This window comes from Capricornis sumatraensis, chromosome 10 (assembly GCF_032405125.1).
Source record: "Capricornis sumatraensis isolate serow.1 chromosome 10, serow.2, whole genome shotgun sequence".
In the NCBI taxonomy this organism is placed as follows: Eukaryota; Metazoa; Chordata; class Mammalia; order Artiodactyla; family Bovidae; genus Capricornis; species Capricornis sumatraensis.
In genome coordinates this window covers 105,862,009-105,879,041 of record NC_091078.1, presented here as the reverse complement: position 1 = coordinate 105,879,041, position 17,033 = coordinate 105,862,009, and the positions used below count along the sequence as shown (strand labels likewise).

The following is a 17,033-nucleotide window of genomic DNA, read 5'->3' as shown; positions in this document are numbered from 1 at the left end:
GCTGCGGTTTCCATCATTCCTCCTCCTGTGAGCGACTGCTGCTGGTACAGAGGCCCCGCACACTCTTCCTCAACAGCTTTCCAGCCTCATTGCTCTCACGCCCCCACTCACTGCTCTGTGTGTTCCAGGCCTGCCACACTCCTCCGCCTTCTCACGCGTGCTCAGAGGCCCCCAGACCACCTCCAGGCCAACGTGAACATCACTCCACCCTGCTCCATCCAGCCTGCCCGCGGCGCTCCACCCCAGTCAGCCTCTCCTTAGCCTCAAGCTCCAGCTCCTGCCCTGAAAGCTCCCACACACTCGGCTATGCGGCTATGCGTCTGGGACGGCCGGAGCTGCAACAGCCCTTCCCCAGCCCTAAGGCCCCTGACAGCAGGTCTGCACTGACCGTCCTGAGTCCTGGCTCCAGCTGGCACATGTGAGCTCCTAACGAGTGCTTATTAAACTAACGTAAAAGTCAACTACAGAAACAGAAAGGCAAGCATTTCTAAGAAACCTATTCTTCCTCTTCCCTCCTAGTCTGGACGGTTTCATGCATCACCCACCTTGCTGACTGTACTCCCAGCCGAACTTCCTGGAGTCGGTCAGCGCCTGGCCCAGCAGCGCGGCCTGGTGCATCAGCTTCTTCGGGATACAGCCAACATTCACACACGTGCCACCGAGACCTGAGCGAGAGAGCCGCAGCTGTGATGCTGTGTGTGCACGCGTGTGCATTCACGTGGCTTGCACACAGGCAGAGTGGGTGCTCTGAAGACGTAGAAACAACAGGCTTGACGACTGCGGGGCAGCAGCCGCACCGTCACACAGAACGGTCTGCGTCACGGTGACCGAGGGTCCCTGCTGGAGGCCCAGGAATGAGCAAATTCCGACGCGCATTTGCACAGTTCCCTGGGTACAGAATCCAAGACTTCCACCTGAGTCCCAACCACAAGGTGGTCAGAACTGGGTCAGACTAACTGGGCACACGCTGCCCTGAGGCCAGGCAGGGCCAGCCTCCAGCCTTTCCCTGGGCAACCCTGACTCCTCTGGGCTGGTACCACCAGCCACCAGCTGCCTGGACTCTCACCAACACGGGGTGAGACAGACACTCACATCGGTGTCCTCCGAGAGCGTGTCCCCCTGGTACCAGGAGGCAGGGCTGTGCCCGGGACGGGGAGGCGGCAAGGGAGGAGGATAAGTATACTCGGCTGACCTTCCTGCAGCCAGGGTGTCAGTTATAAAATCGACACAGAGACACAGGAAAGCGTCACGGCCAACCTAGGCAAGCATGATGGGGTGCGCCCTGCTCTGATACCACGACCCTGTGGAACACCCCCGGGCGGGTGCAAAGTTATCCTGGCAGACACGGTGGGACACTCGGGGCCTGGAATTTCCCCGTGCAAAACCCTCCTCAATCACTTTCGTGTTATCTTTCTGCTGTCTCTTACTAACACCGGACCGGGGACGGTGTCCTCAGCCCGAGGCAGGCGGGTTACCCTCTGGGGCTGTGGTGAGGGCCGAGGCAGACCGATGAGAACCACAGAGAGCAAGCCCCCCGAGACAGCAGGATTGCCGCTCACCCCAGGCCGTGCCGCGGGGGGATGGGACCACGAAGTCCAGCACCATGACCTTCCTCCCCAGGACGGCGGCTTCCTGCGAACAAGACACACGGAGACCTCGTCATTTCCCCGACCTTGCCCTGAAGGATGAGACCGTGTCTGTGTGTGACGACACAGTCTCTCCTCTCTGTTAGCCCAGCCGTGCCGCGACAGCAGTGCAGACTGGAACGGCCTAAGCATCGATGGCGGAAGGGAGGCTTAGGGCCACCGCCGGGAGGACCATCCACGGGGGCTGCTGCTTCTCACCTGAGCGCACGAGAGGCCCCCAGAGCCCCCGCCGATGACGATGAGGTCGTAGTCGTACGCCGGGTCCTGCTGGAGGAGCTGCTGTAATAAACCACTCTGATGTGCCTGGGGGGAATCAAAGGACAGAACACGGCACAACCGAGCTGACTCAGCACACACGGCTTCTAGAAAACCTCAGGGACGGGCAAGCTGCAGCGGAGGTAAGCGGGCTGTGACCTTCTCTGGAGGGTGCTCGGTTGGGCCCAACTAGTCAGACCGAGGCCACAGCAGATAAACGCACTGGTCATCACCCAAGCGCGAGGCACATGTCAGATGGCAGGGAGGTCGGGCCTCATCCTACGTCAGACAAGCTCTCTCCACGAGCAGCTCTCTGGGCCCTTCCCGCCGGCTCACCTCTGTTCTCCTCAGGCCTTAGCATCAAGATGAGCTCGCCGGGTGGCACTTGACCTGCCCCTGCCTTCTGCTCTAATGGAGGCACACACGCCTAGCTAAGCGGCGGACTCCCCTCCTGGGTTAAAAGGTGTAAGCGAGCATGGAGAACTGAATAGTTAAAAAGTGAGTGACTCTCGAGCACACTCTCCCCTCAGCAAGTGTGCAGGTGGACCGAGAGGGCACGAGGGAGTGCCAAGTAGGGCTGGAGGTACCAGCAGGTCTGCACACGGTGGAAGACGACGGAGAAGCTGACCTCCCACCTTAGCAATGAACTGATTCCCTCTTTTCCCTTTAAAAACGTTCATGGCCAAGCAGAATCCTGCAAGCTGGTTCTGGGACGTGGGTCCCCTTCTCCCCAGATGCCGGCTTTTCTGCTTGAAGCGACCTTCCTTTCGACCAGCACTTGGCTCCGAGGATGGCTGGTGAGGGTGAGCACACGCGCCTGACGTAAGACCAGGAGCGGCATCTTCTGCTTGCGTCCACCCGCGCTGGTCTTCTCTGAAAACAGCGCTCACGCATCATCGGCGGGCATGCACTGTGGGTTTTCTCCTGATTTTCCGTAAGTGCAACGCGAGCCTTCTGCTCCGTCCGTCGAGAAAGGTCAGGGCTCACCCGGAGGCACAACCTGACGTCCACGTGGCCCTCCCTGTGGCCAGAAGCAGCGTGGACAAGGCCGGAGGCTCCACGTGAGGCTGGACAGCAGTTCTGTCTGTGCGACGTCGGCTGCTCAGTCATCACGCTGGGCCCCGAGCCGGCTCATCCCGCGAGTGCCTCACGAGTGCTGCAGGACCACAGGCCCGGCGAGGCGCACGGCCCCGGCTGGCAGCCTCCTACCCTCAGGTGCTCTTAGGGGGTCCACCTCGCACAGAGCTGCCGCCCAGGGCAGGGGTTTCAGCCTCCGAGGAGACTGGCATCTCTGCAGCCCGAAGCACCGCCCCCCCCACCCCGTGATGCACTTTCCCAGCGGGCACTGCCAAGACCAGTGCCTCCGAAGGTGTCGGAGGCTACAACAATGGCACCTGCTTCCAGGACAGATGAAGCAGGCAGTTACTGGAAACTGATGCTGATCCCATATTAATGTGCCTTTTCTCCCCACAAAAGTGTGATTCTTTCTTTTTAAAATGTATGAAGCTTTTAATAAACCACTGCATTTCTCCTTGGCTGCGCGGGTCTCTGCGCGGGTCCCTGCTGTGTGGGCTCCTTCCAGCTGCAGTGACCAGGGCAGCTCCAGCTGCGGTGCGCGTGCATCTCAGGGGGCTTCTCCTGTCGGGAAGCACGGGCTCTGGGTGCTGGGGCCCAGTAGTTGCAGCTCACAGGCTTGGTTGCTCTGCGGCATGTGGGATCTTCCTGGACCAGGGATCAAACCTGTGTCCCCTGCATTGGCAGGCAGGTTCTTATCCAAAGTACCACTGGTGAAGCCCCAAAAATGTAATCTTAATTGAATCTAAACCTAAGAATCCAATCCATCCCCACTGATGCCCACGCATGTAGAGGGTCTAAGAGCAGAGGTCTAATGAAAGCGAACAGACAGTTACATTAAGGTCCTCATTATTAGAGGTCAATTGTTATCTGTCTCTACGTAACCAAATGATTCCTGTTCATTTCCGCATCCTGGGAAGCAAACGGAGAAGGAAATGGCAACCCACTCCAGTGTTCTTGCCTGGAGAATCCCAGGGACGGGGGAGCCTGGTGGGCTGCCGTCTGTGGGGTCGCGCAGAGTCGGACACGACTGGAGCGACTCAGCAGCAGCAGCAGCAGCAACCAAACAGAGCTTCTCAAAGCTCACAGGGCCAGTGGCCTCGGCAGGAGAGTTGCGTGTGTTGGGCTGGACTGCCAGTGCTGATCTCATTTCCCTAAACCTCGAGGTGGAAGGAGGCCTCGTCTGTCCCCATCTGGAGGGAGAGAGCAGGGCAGCGCACCCTTCTGTCCTCCAACCTCACTCGAAACTTTCTGCTTCTCAGCGTTCAAAGCTTGAATGGGTAAAAACTTAATTCCTCCTAACGTAATCATGATTATCTGATAATCACCCTATACTGCCTCGTCGCTCAGTCGTGTCCAACTCTTTGGGACCCCGTGCCCTGCAGCCCACCAGGCTCCTCTGTCCATGGGATTTCCCAGGACAGAACACTGGAGTGGGCTGCCATTTCCTCCTCCAGGGGATCTTCCCAAGCCAGGGATCAAACTCGGATCTTCCACATTGCAGGCAGATTCTTCATCACGTGAGCCACCAGGGAAGCTTTCGATTTTACAAGCTCCAAAAGACACAAATGAACAGATTTGTAAAAACCATTTCCACCTCTTTTAAATATTTTCTTAAAAACCAAATTTGGACAGACAGCCTTCAGAAACACACGGTACTATTTACCTGGAAAGTGTGGTCACAACCACCCACGTGCACTTTATTCACAAAGATACTGGGCACAGTCCTCTGGTTGGTCATCTCCGATAGAACCTCCTGGACACTGGCCCCCTCATCTGAGCAATAAAAGATCAAAGACGTAAGACCCTGCAAAGGTTCCGAGGCTCTGCGAGCTGAGCTGAAGGGCTGTGACACTCTGATGCCCACGTGCACGTTATCAACTTCACAAAGCGACGACTCGGGTTCAGAGGAAGCCTTACAGAATAAAGAGCAGACTCCTGACTGCTTTTAAAATGAACACTTTCAAATTAGATTCTGATCTATAATCCACTGGCTAGGTAGAGACTGATAAGAATCGTCTTTAAAGAACAAACATAATATGTGCTCTAATACAGAAAATATATCCAACAATTACATTTGAAAAAATCTTTATGCTCACAGTCCAAAACATGCCCTCCACTCCTAAAAACTGAGCTGGGCCCTCGGTCCTTCAGGCTCCCCATGTGGTAAACTCTTCAGGAAAGTCTCAAAGATTCAAGAGCATTTCACTTATTAAATCAACCTGGCTAAAGAGAGGGATGAAGTCTCGTGAAGGCAGAGACTGGGCTTCCTGTTGTCCGAGCGCACCCGTGGGAAGCGCATGGGACTCAGGAGCAGGAATGCGGGAACACTGGCGCCGGCCCCCCTGGGGCTGTGCTCGGAGATGGGCAGACCCGCCCCGTCCTGGTACAGCCTCCTCTAGGCCGCCGGACAGCGGGCGGACACGCCTGAGGACCACCAGCGCTGCCTGACATGGCTGCCTTCCAAGCCCCCCTCAAATGCAGACAATGTATGCAAAAAATCCACGCAAAGTGTCTCCACATACAGGTTCATCTTCTGCGGGGTTGGAGGTAGGTGAAATCAGCTCATTGAACCCAGACACGCGAGTAAACTGAACTGAATGAGGCAATGCAAGGAAAGAAGCCAGTCTTGTGGACGGTGATTGCAAACAACAGGTACGAGCCATTCTACTCACCAACTTGATCAAGTTCCAAGATGTTACAGTCAACTCCCAGAGAAGAAAAGAGTTCTTTAACCTGCAATGAAAATGCACCTGCATTCTCCTCTCGCACAGACCAGACGCAGCTATGGAGTGTGGGCAAAGCACTGGGGACGCTCAAACATGCCCTTCAGGAATGCGCGCCCCAGGCCACGTTCTCTCCCTGCTCTCGGAGAGCCTTCCCAGGACGACCTCCACCCGCCTCTTCGCTTCTTTTACAACCTGCTGTCTCACTTCTGAATCTGTACCTTTCACTCAAACCTCTGTTTCGGAACTCAACATAAGCAGCATTTCTCCAGCTGCGTGGTCTTGGAACGCCTCGCGCGGAGCGCGCCCCACATCAACCCTCCTGTGTCCACAAGCCCTCTCCCCTGTTTTCTCTTGACAGTCATTAAACCATTTACCTGTTACACACCTAGGATGGCTCATCCACTGTTCCCCAAACGCAACATGCAGCGGTGAGCAGGACACCCCCCTGCCCGCCGGGCGGGGAGGCAGACGCCCCCACTGCCACCGTTCGCCAGCTGCCTGCACGCAAAGCCCTGGGCCCCGCCACGCGGACAGGGGGCCAGCAGTGGGTGTCCCCAGGAGCTTGTCCGTGACTGTGGAGCATGTCGGGCCCCTCCTGCAGGCTCTTCCTGCCCCACACCTACTCCCCACCCACCCGGTTAGCCGCTAAGCCTCCACAGCGCTCTGCATGGAGCGGGCTCCTCTTTCCATCCCCCTCAGCTGATCTCCTGAGCCGGCAAGGCCTTCCAGGGGAAGTTCTCCGTCACCTCCTGGGAGTTCTCCAACTGCCGCCACCGAGGTCAATCAGAGCCCACCGTCAGCAGGACTCTGGCCCTTCGGCGACCTCAGCCCTCGAGGGGAAGCCGAGGGGCTCCGGCTCCAGGACAGAGGCACGAGGGTCTTGGCCCGTCTGCCCCTGGCAGATGTCCACAGCTGGTGAAAGGTGATTAAAAAGGGCCACTGAAGTCTCTGGAAGTTGAGGGCACACAGCAAATGAGGCAACGCGTATTCAAGAGAATCCACTAGACGTCAGTAAGAGCGGGGAGCCTCAGGGACCCGTCTTCCGCCCCCGAGCGTGACAGGGGCGCCGCTGCAGGTGGCTGTGGCCGCGGAGACGAGGCGCCCTGCTCTCCGGGGTCCCAGCCGCCCCGAGGCTGCCATTCCTATCGCTCAGGTCTGAGAGGCAGAGGCTGTGTTACTGGTGAGTGCGGCAGCAAGGGAAAGCTCCCATCCTGCACCACCTCAATCACAGATCAGAGTGTCTGTGCCAGGCGAAAACAGCAGGGCCCTGATCACGCTGCCCAGCCCACCTGCAGGGCAGGGCTCCGGGCTGGGAGAGGCAAGCCAAGGAGGCCAGAGGCTACGCCCTACCAGAGCTGCTCATAAAGCAGGCTGTCCCAAGGGAAGCGGGTCTGCACCCCAGCTCCGGATCGAGGTCTCCGAGGCCGCTCGGGGCAAGGGGGAAACCGCAAGCTTAGAGAGCGCCGAGCTCCACCCTAAGAAACTGACCCTCTGGCACGGACTGTGGGGCGGTTCACACTCAGGCACAGCTGAGACAGTGGAGACGGCGGCGGCCGAGTCAGAGGATGCCGGTGGCTCCTCCTGGCAGCAGGCTAAACTGTGAGCCACCGGTCAGCAGAGAGCCAGGAGGAGACACTGGAGAACGGCCCTGCCAGGGTAAGGAAAAACTGCAAATCTGCTCAGTGACGACCGCTGCAGAGGGCCCCACCTGGCGGCTGCCTGGCATAAATAACTGACTCACTGGAAGATGAGGGCAGGAGGAGAAGGGGACCGCGGAGGACGAGATGGTCAGACGGCATCACTGACTCAACGAACGTGAGTTTGAGCAAGCTCTGGGAGATGGTGAAGGACAGGGAAGCCTGGCGAGCTGCAGCCCGTGGGTCAGAGTCAGAGCAACCAAACAACAACACAGAACAATTTACACCCCAGGGCACCGTCAGGAAAGCAGAGCATCCGACCCGCAATCAGAGGAGCGTAACACCCGGGCACGATGCTGAGAGGGTCAGACAGTGTAACACAGACAGCCGGTGAACCCGTCACCCCAGGGTGGCTGCACAGACCCAAGGCCGCACCTCTGAGGAGTGGAAACAGACTTCCTGAAAATAATCCATAAGAGACACACAAGCAGAAACCGGCCACAGAGAAGGACGGCTGCAGTGTCTAGAGTGGCTATAACGCGTTATCGGAAACGCCCAAGTTTCAACAAAAAAGAGACCAGACACACAGACAAACAGGACAGAGGGTCCACACGCAAGAAGAAAGCAGGCAAGAGAAGCCACCTCTGAGAGGCCCAGACCGTGTGACGAAGAGGCTCAGTCACCCGCGTAAATGCGTTCAAGGAGCTTGAGAAAACTATGCTTCAGGAGGTACGGAGAAGCATGATGGCAACGTCTCACCCAGTGGGAACACTAATAAAAAGACAGGAATTATAGACAGGAACCAACTGGGTATTAAGCAATTGCGGGAATGTGCAATACCCACAGTCAAGATTCCACTATGGCGTCTCAACAGCAGACTCAAGCTGGCAGGGCTCGCAGAGCTGAGGACGTGAGTGGAGAGGGTGCAGCCTCACGCCGTGGAGGGAAAAGACGAGGGACAGAAGCCTAGGGGAAAACGGGCCAGCACGAAGCACAACACACACGTGGCATGAACACCAGCAAGAGACAGGGGAAATAAAGCACGAGAATAATATTTGAAGAGATGCCCCCAAATAGCCGAGACTTGATGAAAAACAGTAATCCAAATATCTAAGAAGCAAAATAATGGAGAAGACTCTTGAGAGTCCCTTGGACTGCAAGGAGATCCAACCAATCCATCCTAAAGGAAATCAGTCCTGAATATTCTTTGGAAGGACTGATGTTGAAGCTGAAACTCCAATACTTTGGCCACCTGATGCAAAGAACTGACGCATCTGAAGAGACCCTGCTGGTGGGAAAGACTGACGGCGGGAGAAGGGGACGACAAAGGATGAAACAGTTGGATGGCATCAGTGATTCATTGGACATGAGTTTGAGCAAGCTCTGGAAGGTACTGAGGGACAGGGAGGCCTGGCGTGCTACATTCCATGGGGTCACAAAGAGTCGGACACGACTGAATGACTGAACTGAACCAGTGAATTTAGCCAAGTTACAGGATACAAAATCAATACACAGAAATCACTTGCATTTCTACACACTAACAGTGAAAAATCAGAAAGAGAAAAATAAGGAATCAATTCCATTCACCGTGGCAACCAAAAGAATTCAATATCAGGAATAAACTTACCTAAGGAGACCAAAGAACTGTACACAGAAAATTATAAGGCACCACTGAAGGAAACCAAAGATGACATGAGCAGATGGAGAGATACTCCATGTTCCTGGGTAGGAAGAATCAATATTGGGAAAACGACTTTACTACCAAATGCAATCTACAGATTCAATGTGATCCCTATCAAATTACCAATGACATTTTTCACAGAACTAGAACCAAAAAATTCATAATTCCTATGGAAAGACAAAAGACTGCTAATAGCCAAAGCAGTTTTGAAAAGAAGACTGGAGCTGGAGGAAGCAAGCTTCCTGACTTCAGACTATACTACAAAGCTACAGTCATCAAGACAGAATGGTACTGGCACATAAACAGAAATACAGACCAACGGAACGAGATAGAGAGCCCAGAAGTAAACCCGTGCACCTATGGGTACCTGATTTTTGACAAAGGAGGCAAGAATATACAATGGGGCAAAGACAGCCTCTTTAATAGTGGTGAGAAAACTATACAGCTACATTAAAAGAGTGCAATTAGAACACTTCCTAACACCATACACAAAGATAAACTCAAAATGGATTAAAGACCGAAATGTAAGACCAGAAAGTATAAAACTCTTGGAGGAAAACGGGCAGAACACTCGACGACATAAAGCAAGACCCTCTATGACCCGCCTCCTGAAGCAACGGAAATAAAAACAAAAGGAAACAAGTGGGACCTGATTAAACTTAAAAGCTTTAGCTCAGCAAAGGAAACTGTAAGTAAGGTGAAAAGACACCCCTCAGAAATGGGAGAAAATAGCAGCAAGTAAAGCGACTGGCAGAGGGTTGATTTCTAAGACATACAAGCAGCTCATACGGCTCAACGCCAGGAAAACAAACAGCCCAACCGAAGAGCGGGAAAAAGGCCCCAGCAGACATTTCTCCAAAAAAGAGATACAGATGGCTAGCAAACACATGAAAGACGCTTACCATCGCTCCTTATTAGGGAAATGGAAATCAGAACCATAGCGAGATGTCACCTCACACCAGCCAGAATGGCCGCCATCAAAAAGTCTACAAACAATAGACACTGGAGAGGGCGTGCTCTTGCACCGTTGGTGGGAATGCAAACCACTGTGGAAGATGGTATGGAGATTCCTTAAAAACTAGGAATAAAACCACCATATGACCCAGCAGTCCCACTCCTAGGCATATACCCTGAGGAAACCAAAATTGAAAAAGACGCATGGAAAAATAGTGCTGTTCATTGCTGCACCATTCACAGCAGCGAGAACACAGAGGCACCTAGATGCCCGTCGACAGATGAATGGATAGAGAAGTTGTGGTGCAGATACACGATGGAATATTACTCAGTCACAGAGAGGAGTGCGTTTGAGTCAGTTCTAATGAGATGGATGCACCTAGAACCTATTATACAGAGTGAAGTGCGTCAGAAAGGGAAAGATAAATGTCGTGTTCTAATGCATATATACGAAATCCAGAAAAATGGTCCTGAAGAATTTATTCCAGAACAGCAGTGGAGAAACAGACATGGAGAATACACTTATGGACGTGGGGAGAGGGGAGGAGAGGGTGAGATGCATGGAAAGAGCAACGTGGCAACTTACATTACCATGTGTAAAATAGATAGCCAATGGGAATTTGCTGTATGTCTCAGGGAACTCAAACAGGGGCTCTGTATCAACCTGGAGGGTAGGATGGGGCGGGAGATGGGAGGCAGGTTCAAAAGAGAAGGGACGTATGTAGACCTATGGCTGATTCAGGTTGAGGTTTGACAGAAAAGAACAGAATTCTGTAAAGCAATCATCCTTCAAAAAAAATTTAATTAATTAAAAAAAAGGAAAGGAATCCTGACCCATGCTACAGATAGATGAACTCTGAGGACATCAGGCTGAAATAAGCCAATCAGAAAACAACACATACTTTCAGACTCACAGGGCAGAAAGCAGATGGCGGCTGCCAGCGGCTGGGGGTGGGGATGGAGAGTTACTGTTCAATGAGGTCAGAGTGTCAGTTGGGGAAGATGAAAAAAGCTCTGTGGGTGGAGGATGGTGATGGCGGCACAAAACAGGAACGGTCTTAATGCCATGAAACCTAAGATGGTTAAAACAGTAAACGATATTATGCATATTTTATTACGGGGAAAAAAAAGCTAACCAATGCAAGCATGTTTTCAATCCACAAAAGTGTGAATTGAGGATTAGGGAAAACATGGCTTGAAAAATAATTTGGGGAAGGGATTAAAAAAAATCAGGACACGTTTTTCACTCTTTAGTTTGGGCCATGAGGTCGCCTGACTCACAGGAGCTTCCTGCCTGGTCAGCTGCCTCCGAGTTCAGCACACTCCTCCCAGGTGGGACTCCAGTCCCAGGGCAGACCCTATCACTCTCCTCCAGCCTGACGCCATCAGGTCCACACTCAGCGGCACACGCTCAGACCTCAGTACCACTGAGAAGCTGAAGGCCAGCCCGTTCCCACACCCCTCTCCTGGTTCTCTTCCTACACCCTGCGTTCAGCCCAGTATTTTCATGTCATCACCTCCTGCCTTTGCTCACACGAATTCCTCAGCTACTGATGCTCTACCTTGCCTACATCCAACTTCTCTCTCCAGGACCAGCTTGAACATCACATCTTCAATTCCTCTGACCCCCACAGAAGCAACTGTTTTACCTCTCATTCCCACAGCACCTGCCTCACACACACGCGTCTTTCAGTACGTGACAACAGGCTGATTACAGCTGCTTTAGGCCATGCGTTCTTGAAAGGCAAGGCCACAGGTAGGGATGTGGGATACGGTGCCCAGTTTGGGTGATGCATGGTCAAATTACCGCACAACCTGTTTAGGGAGGGGTCATGTGTAAAGACAGATAATGCATAGAAAGCTTGGCCAGGAAAGAAAAGCGCTCAGGGAAAGTACCGGAAGATCTGTCATCCAACTGGAAGCCAGATCCCTAATGCACCTGAAGCCAGATCCCTAATGCACTGGAAGCCAGATCCCTAATGCACTGGAAGCCAGATCCCTAATTCACTGGAAGCCAGATCCCTAATTCACTGGAAGCCAGATCCCTAATCACTGGAAGCCAGATCCCTAATTCACTGGAAGCCAGATCCCTAATTCACTGGAAGCCAGATCCCTAATTCACTGGAAGCCAGATCCCTAATCACTGGAAGCCAGATCCCTAATTCACTGGAAGCCAGATCCCTAATTCACTGGAAGCCAGATCCCTAATTCACTGGAAGCCAGATCCCTAATCACTGGAAGCCAGATCCCTAATTCACTGGAAGCCAGATCCCTAATGCACTGGAAGCCAGATCCCTAATGCACTGGAAGCCAGATCCCTAATCACTGGAAGCCAGATCCCTAATTCACTGGAAGCCAGATCCCTAATGCACTGGAAGCCAGATCCCTAATGCACTGGAAGCCAGATTCCTAATTCACTGGAAGCCAGATTCCTAATGCACTGGAAGCCAGATCCCTAATCACTGGAAGCCAGATCCCTAATTCACTGGAAGCCAGATCCCTAATTCACTGGAAGCCAGATCCCTAATTCACTGGAAGCCAGATCCCTAATCACTGGAAGCCAGATCCCTAATTCACTGGAAGCCAGATCCCTAATTCACTGGAAGCCAGATCCCTAATTCACTGGAAGCCAGATCCCTAATCACTGGAAGCCAGATCCCTAATTCACTGGAAGCCAGATCCCTAATTCACTGGAAGCCAGATCCCTAATTCACTGGAAGCCAGATCCCTAATCACTGGAAGCCAGATCCCTAATTCACTGGAAGCCAGATCCCTAATTCACTGGAAGCCAGATCCCTAATTCACTGGAAGCCAGATCCCTAATGCACTGGAAGCCAGATTCCTAATTCACTGGAAGCCAGATTCCTAATTCACTGGAAGCCAGATTCCTAATTCACTGGAAGCCAGATTCCTAATTCTGTGCACTGGAGTGACAGGCACCGCCAAAATGTTTCAGACGGACAGATTTGGGCTCCATTTAAAAAGTTTTGATTGAAGGTGGGAGGAGAAAGGGACGACGGAGGATGAGATGGCTGGATGGCATCACCAACTCAATGGATGTGAGTTTGAGCAAACTCCCAGAGTTGGTGATGGACAGGGAGGCCTGGCGTGCTGCAGTCCCTGGGGTCGCGAAGAGTAGGACACGACTGAGAGACTGAACTGAACTGAGAAAAGGTCTAGTAAGCAAAGCTGTCCAGTTATGTAACAGGACTCCAAGTGGTGGCGATGTTGTTAGAAGCACACAGAACAGAGAACCATCTGTCCTAAGGTGCTCCGTGTCAGCAAAGGTTTCGCCAGAATGATGTAAAGCCGTTTATTCTTTCAACCCATTTACCCGCCTCACACTGTTCTAGGCCCCAGCAACATAGCAGTGGCCACACACAGTTCTGATGGCTTGGCTCTTTTATAAGCTTCAAAGAACAACTTCAATAAGCAGAGAAAGAAGTCAAGAGGTTGGAAATAAACCAACACGTATGTGAGAATCAGACAGGTGATTGGTGAGCATTCAAAGCACAGTGGAAAGAATGGACTCTCTGAAAAAGAAGAGGGACTGATAAGTTATAAAGGGAAAAAGGAACTGGATCCGCACACGTCCTTGGCTTCAAGTTCAGGTGGGACAGAGAAGAGGGGTGTGAAAAGCACACCAGAAACTTCCAGCAGCCCACACAGGAGGATGTCTTTATGACCTCAGAGTAGAAAGACTTCTTAAAAAAGGCACAAACCAGAAAGGAGAAAGTGACAGATTCACTATGTTAAACTTCCACACTCAGTTAAACCAAACATCACATAAAGAGAGTAAAAAGAAAGACCCAATCCGGGAGATTTTCCAATACATAGAACCGAAGGACTAGAATCCACAGTGTATAAAGAATGTCTATAAAATTAGTATAAAAAATAACCTAATAGAGAAATAAGCAAAATGCCTGAATGTTTCCCAGAAGAGGAAACTCAAATGACCCATTAACACAGGTAAAGATGTTAAGTTCATCAAGAAAATGCAAAACTAAGGCTACAATGAAATACCATCTCATAAACACCAGAATGGCAAGAATTAAACGTATCAACTGTTGGCAAGTATGTAGGGCAGTGGGAACTGGTAATACACCAGAGAGAGGGCAAGCGGTAGGACCGTGTGGAAAACATTTTGGTGTCACCTAAGGAAAAAATTGTGCCTTCTCTGTGGCTTAGCAATTCAGCTTCAAGACATCTCCTCTCAAGCAGCTCTTGTATGTGTGCGCTGGGAGATGTGGCAAGAACAGGCATGGCTATACTGCATTTGACAGCAAAATACTAGAAACATCAAGCCTGATAACTGTGCTTATGAGTCACCCTCAGGAACAACACAGCAATGAAAATTAAGAAACCACACTTACAGATACTAACATCCAGCAATCTCTAAAATATAACTGCTGGGAAAAACACGCAGAATATAAAAACCCATGACTCCACTTACACAAAGTACCAATACAAGCAAAAGGAGCCAAGTATTGTTTAGGGATACATACGTTTGGCAACAAAACTGTTAAGGAAAAGCAAGTGGTTCTGGCCAGTGGTTGCCCTGGAGTGGAGAGGATGAACCAGGAGGCCCCTGCTGGAGTGTGGTCTGCTAGAGAAATGCAAGGGGCACGTGTGACGCGCACACTCGTCTGGAAAACGTGCAAATCAGTGTCCACCTGACAGTCAGCCTGAAGACCCTAATCTCACGACTCTAACCCGACAATTTAGGCTTGTGCCTCCCCTATGCGTTGCTTCAACTCTCAGACGTGGAAGCAGCCTTCAAAGACGCCAAGCCCCATCCTACACACGGGTTCGTCCTCCAGAGCATCACTGCTCGACTCTCAGCTCCCGCGCGTGCCCCGCGTGCAGTCCGGCCTAAACGGCCGCCCGGCCGGCCCGGGGCACGCGGTGGGGTCCGCAGCAGCCCCGCCGCCCGCCGCCGTCGTCCCCCAGGACGGGACCCGGGGGACCTGTCCCCTCAGGCGCCCACGTCCAGCAGGCTTTCGGCCGGCGCAGGACCGCGGCTCGGCCGCCGGCCCGTCGGAGGCCGCAGGCGGGACCGCGCGGCCCAGCCGAGGGCGGATCGGACGAGCCCGGACCGAGGCTGGGGCGGGGCGCCGTTGGGGCCCGGGGCCCTGGCCGCCTACCCGCGTGCTGTGCGGGCAGTAGGTCTTGCTGAAGATGACCACGCGGTGGCCCTCAATGAGGCCCAGCAGGCGGCGCCGCAGCTCCTCGCGGGCCGCGCGGGACAAGCGGCTGGCCCCGAGAGCCGGCGGGCAGGCCCGGCGCCCGGGCGGCGACGACGGCCCGGCCGCGCCGCGGACATTGCCCAGTCGGCGGCTGGGGGACGAGCCCCTCCCTGGCGGGGAAAGCGTCTGTGCCCGCGAGGGCGGCGGCGGCGGCGGCGGCTGCGCCAGGACCGCGGTGTCGCTCCCGCACCGGCAGGACCTGCCCAGAAACCAGACACCCAGCTGAGGCGCCGAGTGGGAGTGAAGGCCGGACCGCTCGCCCCTCTCCCGGCTCTGCCCCGCCCCGGCTCCGCCCCGTCCCCGGCTCCGCCCAATCCCGGATACGCCCCGCCCCAGCCCCGCCCCACCCTCGGCTCTTGCGAAGTAAACCACTGATACACCGCGGTGCTGGACTCGCCCAGTCTTCGTAAGGTGGCGGGTGTCAGGCTTCAAGGCCTCGTTAGCTCGATGTGGTGCGCGCACCGCGGGGTCGCCGGGTTTCCGTATGGGCCCCAGGGGCGCCCCCCGGGAAGAGCTTACTTCCACTCCTACTTCCATTCCACCAGCCCCCTCAGGCCTCCTTTAGAGACACGGTCTTCAGTGAGGTTGGATGTCTCAACCTTTTGGAAGGAGTGGATAAATAAAAACCATCTTTACAAAAAATGGCTATTTTCTTAACGCTTATATCCCACAAAGTAAATAAAAATACTACTAGCAAAACCTAGACAGCGTATTAAAAAGCAGAGACATCACCTTGCCAACGAAGGCCCATAGTCAAAGCTATGGTTTTTCCAGTAGTCATGTATGAATGTGAGAGTTGGCCTATAAAGAAGGTCGAGCACTAAAGAACTGGTGTTTTCCAATTGAGGTGCTGGAGTAGACTCTTGAGAGTCCCTTGGACTGCAAGGAGATCGATCAAACCAGTCAGTCCTAAAGGATATCAACTCTGAATATTCACTGGAAGGACTGATGCTGAAGCTGAAACTCCAATACTTTGGCCACCTGATGCAAAGAACTGACTCATTGGAAAAGACCCTGATACTGGGAAAGATTGAAGGCGGGAGAAGAGGACAACAGAGAATGAGATGGTTGGATGACATTACTGACTCAACGGACATGAGTTTGAGCAAACTCTGGGGGTTAGTGAAGGACAGGGAAGCCTGGCATGCCGCAGTCAATGAGATCACAAAGAGTCGAACACGACTTAGCAACTAAACAGCAACAACTGGGTTTCTGTTAGATACCTCATATAGCTACGACATTTTAAAATGAATTTCCTAGGCTGCTACCCCTCAGTCCCTACTGCATGGAATTCTGGAGGCATTTATTTATTTATTTATTTTTAGATTTTAAATCTTTGGTACTTTTTTTATTTTATGTTTTTTGAATGATTGTCATTATTATTTTTTTTACTATAAATTTATTTATTTTAATTGGAGGCTAATTGGAGGCATTTCTAATACAGGGACCCTGAGTTTCTTGGGCTCCAAAATCACTGCAGATGGTGACTGCAGCCATGAAATGAAAAGACACTTGCTCCTTGGAAGAAAAGCTATGAGAAATCTAGACAGCATACTAAAAAGCAGAGACGTGACTTTGCCAACAAAGGTCTGTCTAGTCAAAGTTATGGTTTTTTCAGCAGGCATGTATGGATATGAGAGTTGGACAATAAAGAAAGCTGAGTGCTGAAGAATTGATGCTTTTGAACTATGGTGTTGGAGAAGACTCTTGAGAGTCTCTTGGATGGCAAGAAGATCCAACCAGTCTATCCTAAAGGAAATCAGTCCTGAATATTCATTGGAAGGACTGATGTTGAAGCTGAAACTCCAATA

At 52.7% G+C, this 17,033-nt stretch overlaps 1 protein-coding gene across 1 annotated transcript in view; it reads right to left on the bottom strand.

Moving 5' to 3' along the window:
* Positions 1–15,759, bottom strand: part of TXNRD3 (thioredoxin reductase 3) — a 36,181-nt gene extending 20,422 nt beyond the window's left edge. Inside the window, exons 1-6 of the mRNA XM_068983141.1 lie at positions 15,121–15,759; positions 5,651–5,711; positions 4,642–4,751; positions 1,845–1,949; positions 1,560–1,632; positions 546–665 (exon numbers count right to left, since the gene is read on the bottom strand). Coding sequence (XP_068839242.1) covers positions 546–665; positions 1,560–1,632; positions 1,845–1,949; positions 4,642–4,751; positions 5,651–5,711; positions 15,121–15,759 — 1,108 coding nt within the window. The remainder of the gene's footprint in view (positions 1–545; positions 666–1,559; positions 1,633–1,844; positions 1,950–4,641; positions 4,752–5,650; positions 5,712–15,120) is intronic.
* Between the last annotated feature and the right edge of the window lie 1,274 nt (positions 15,760–17,033).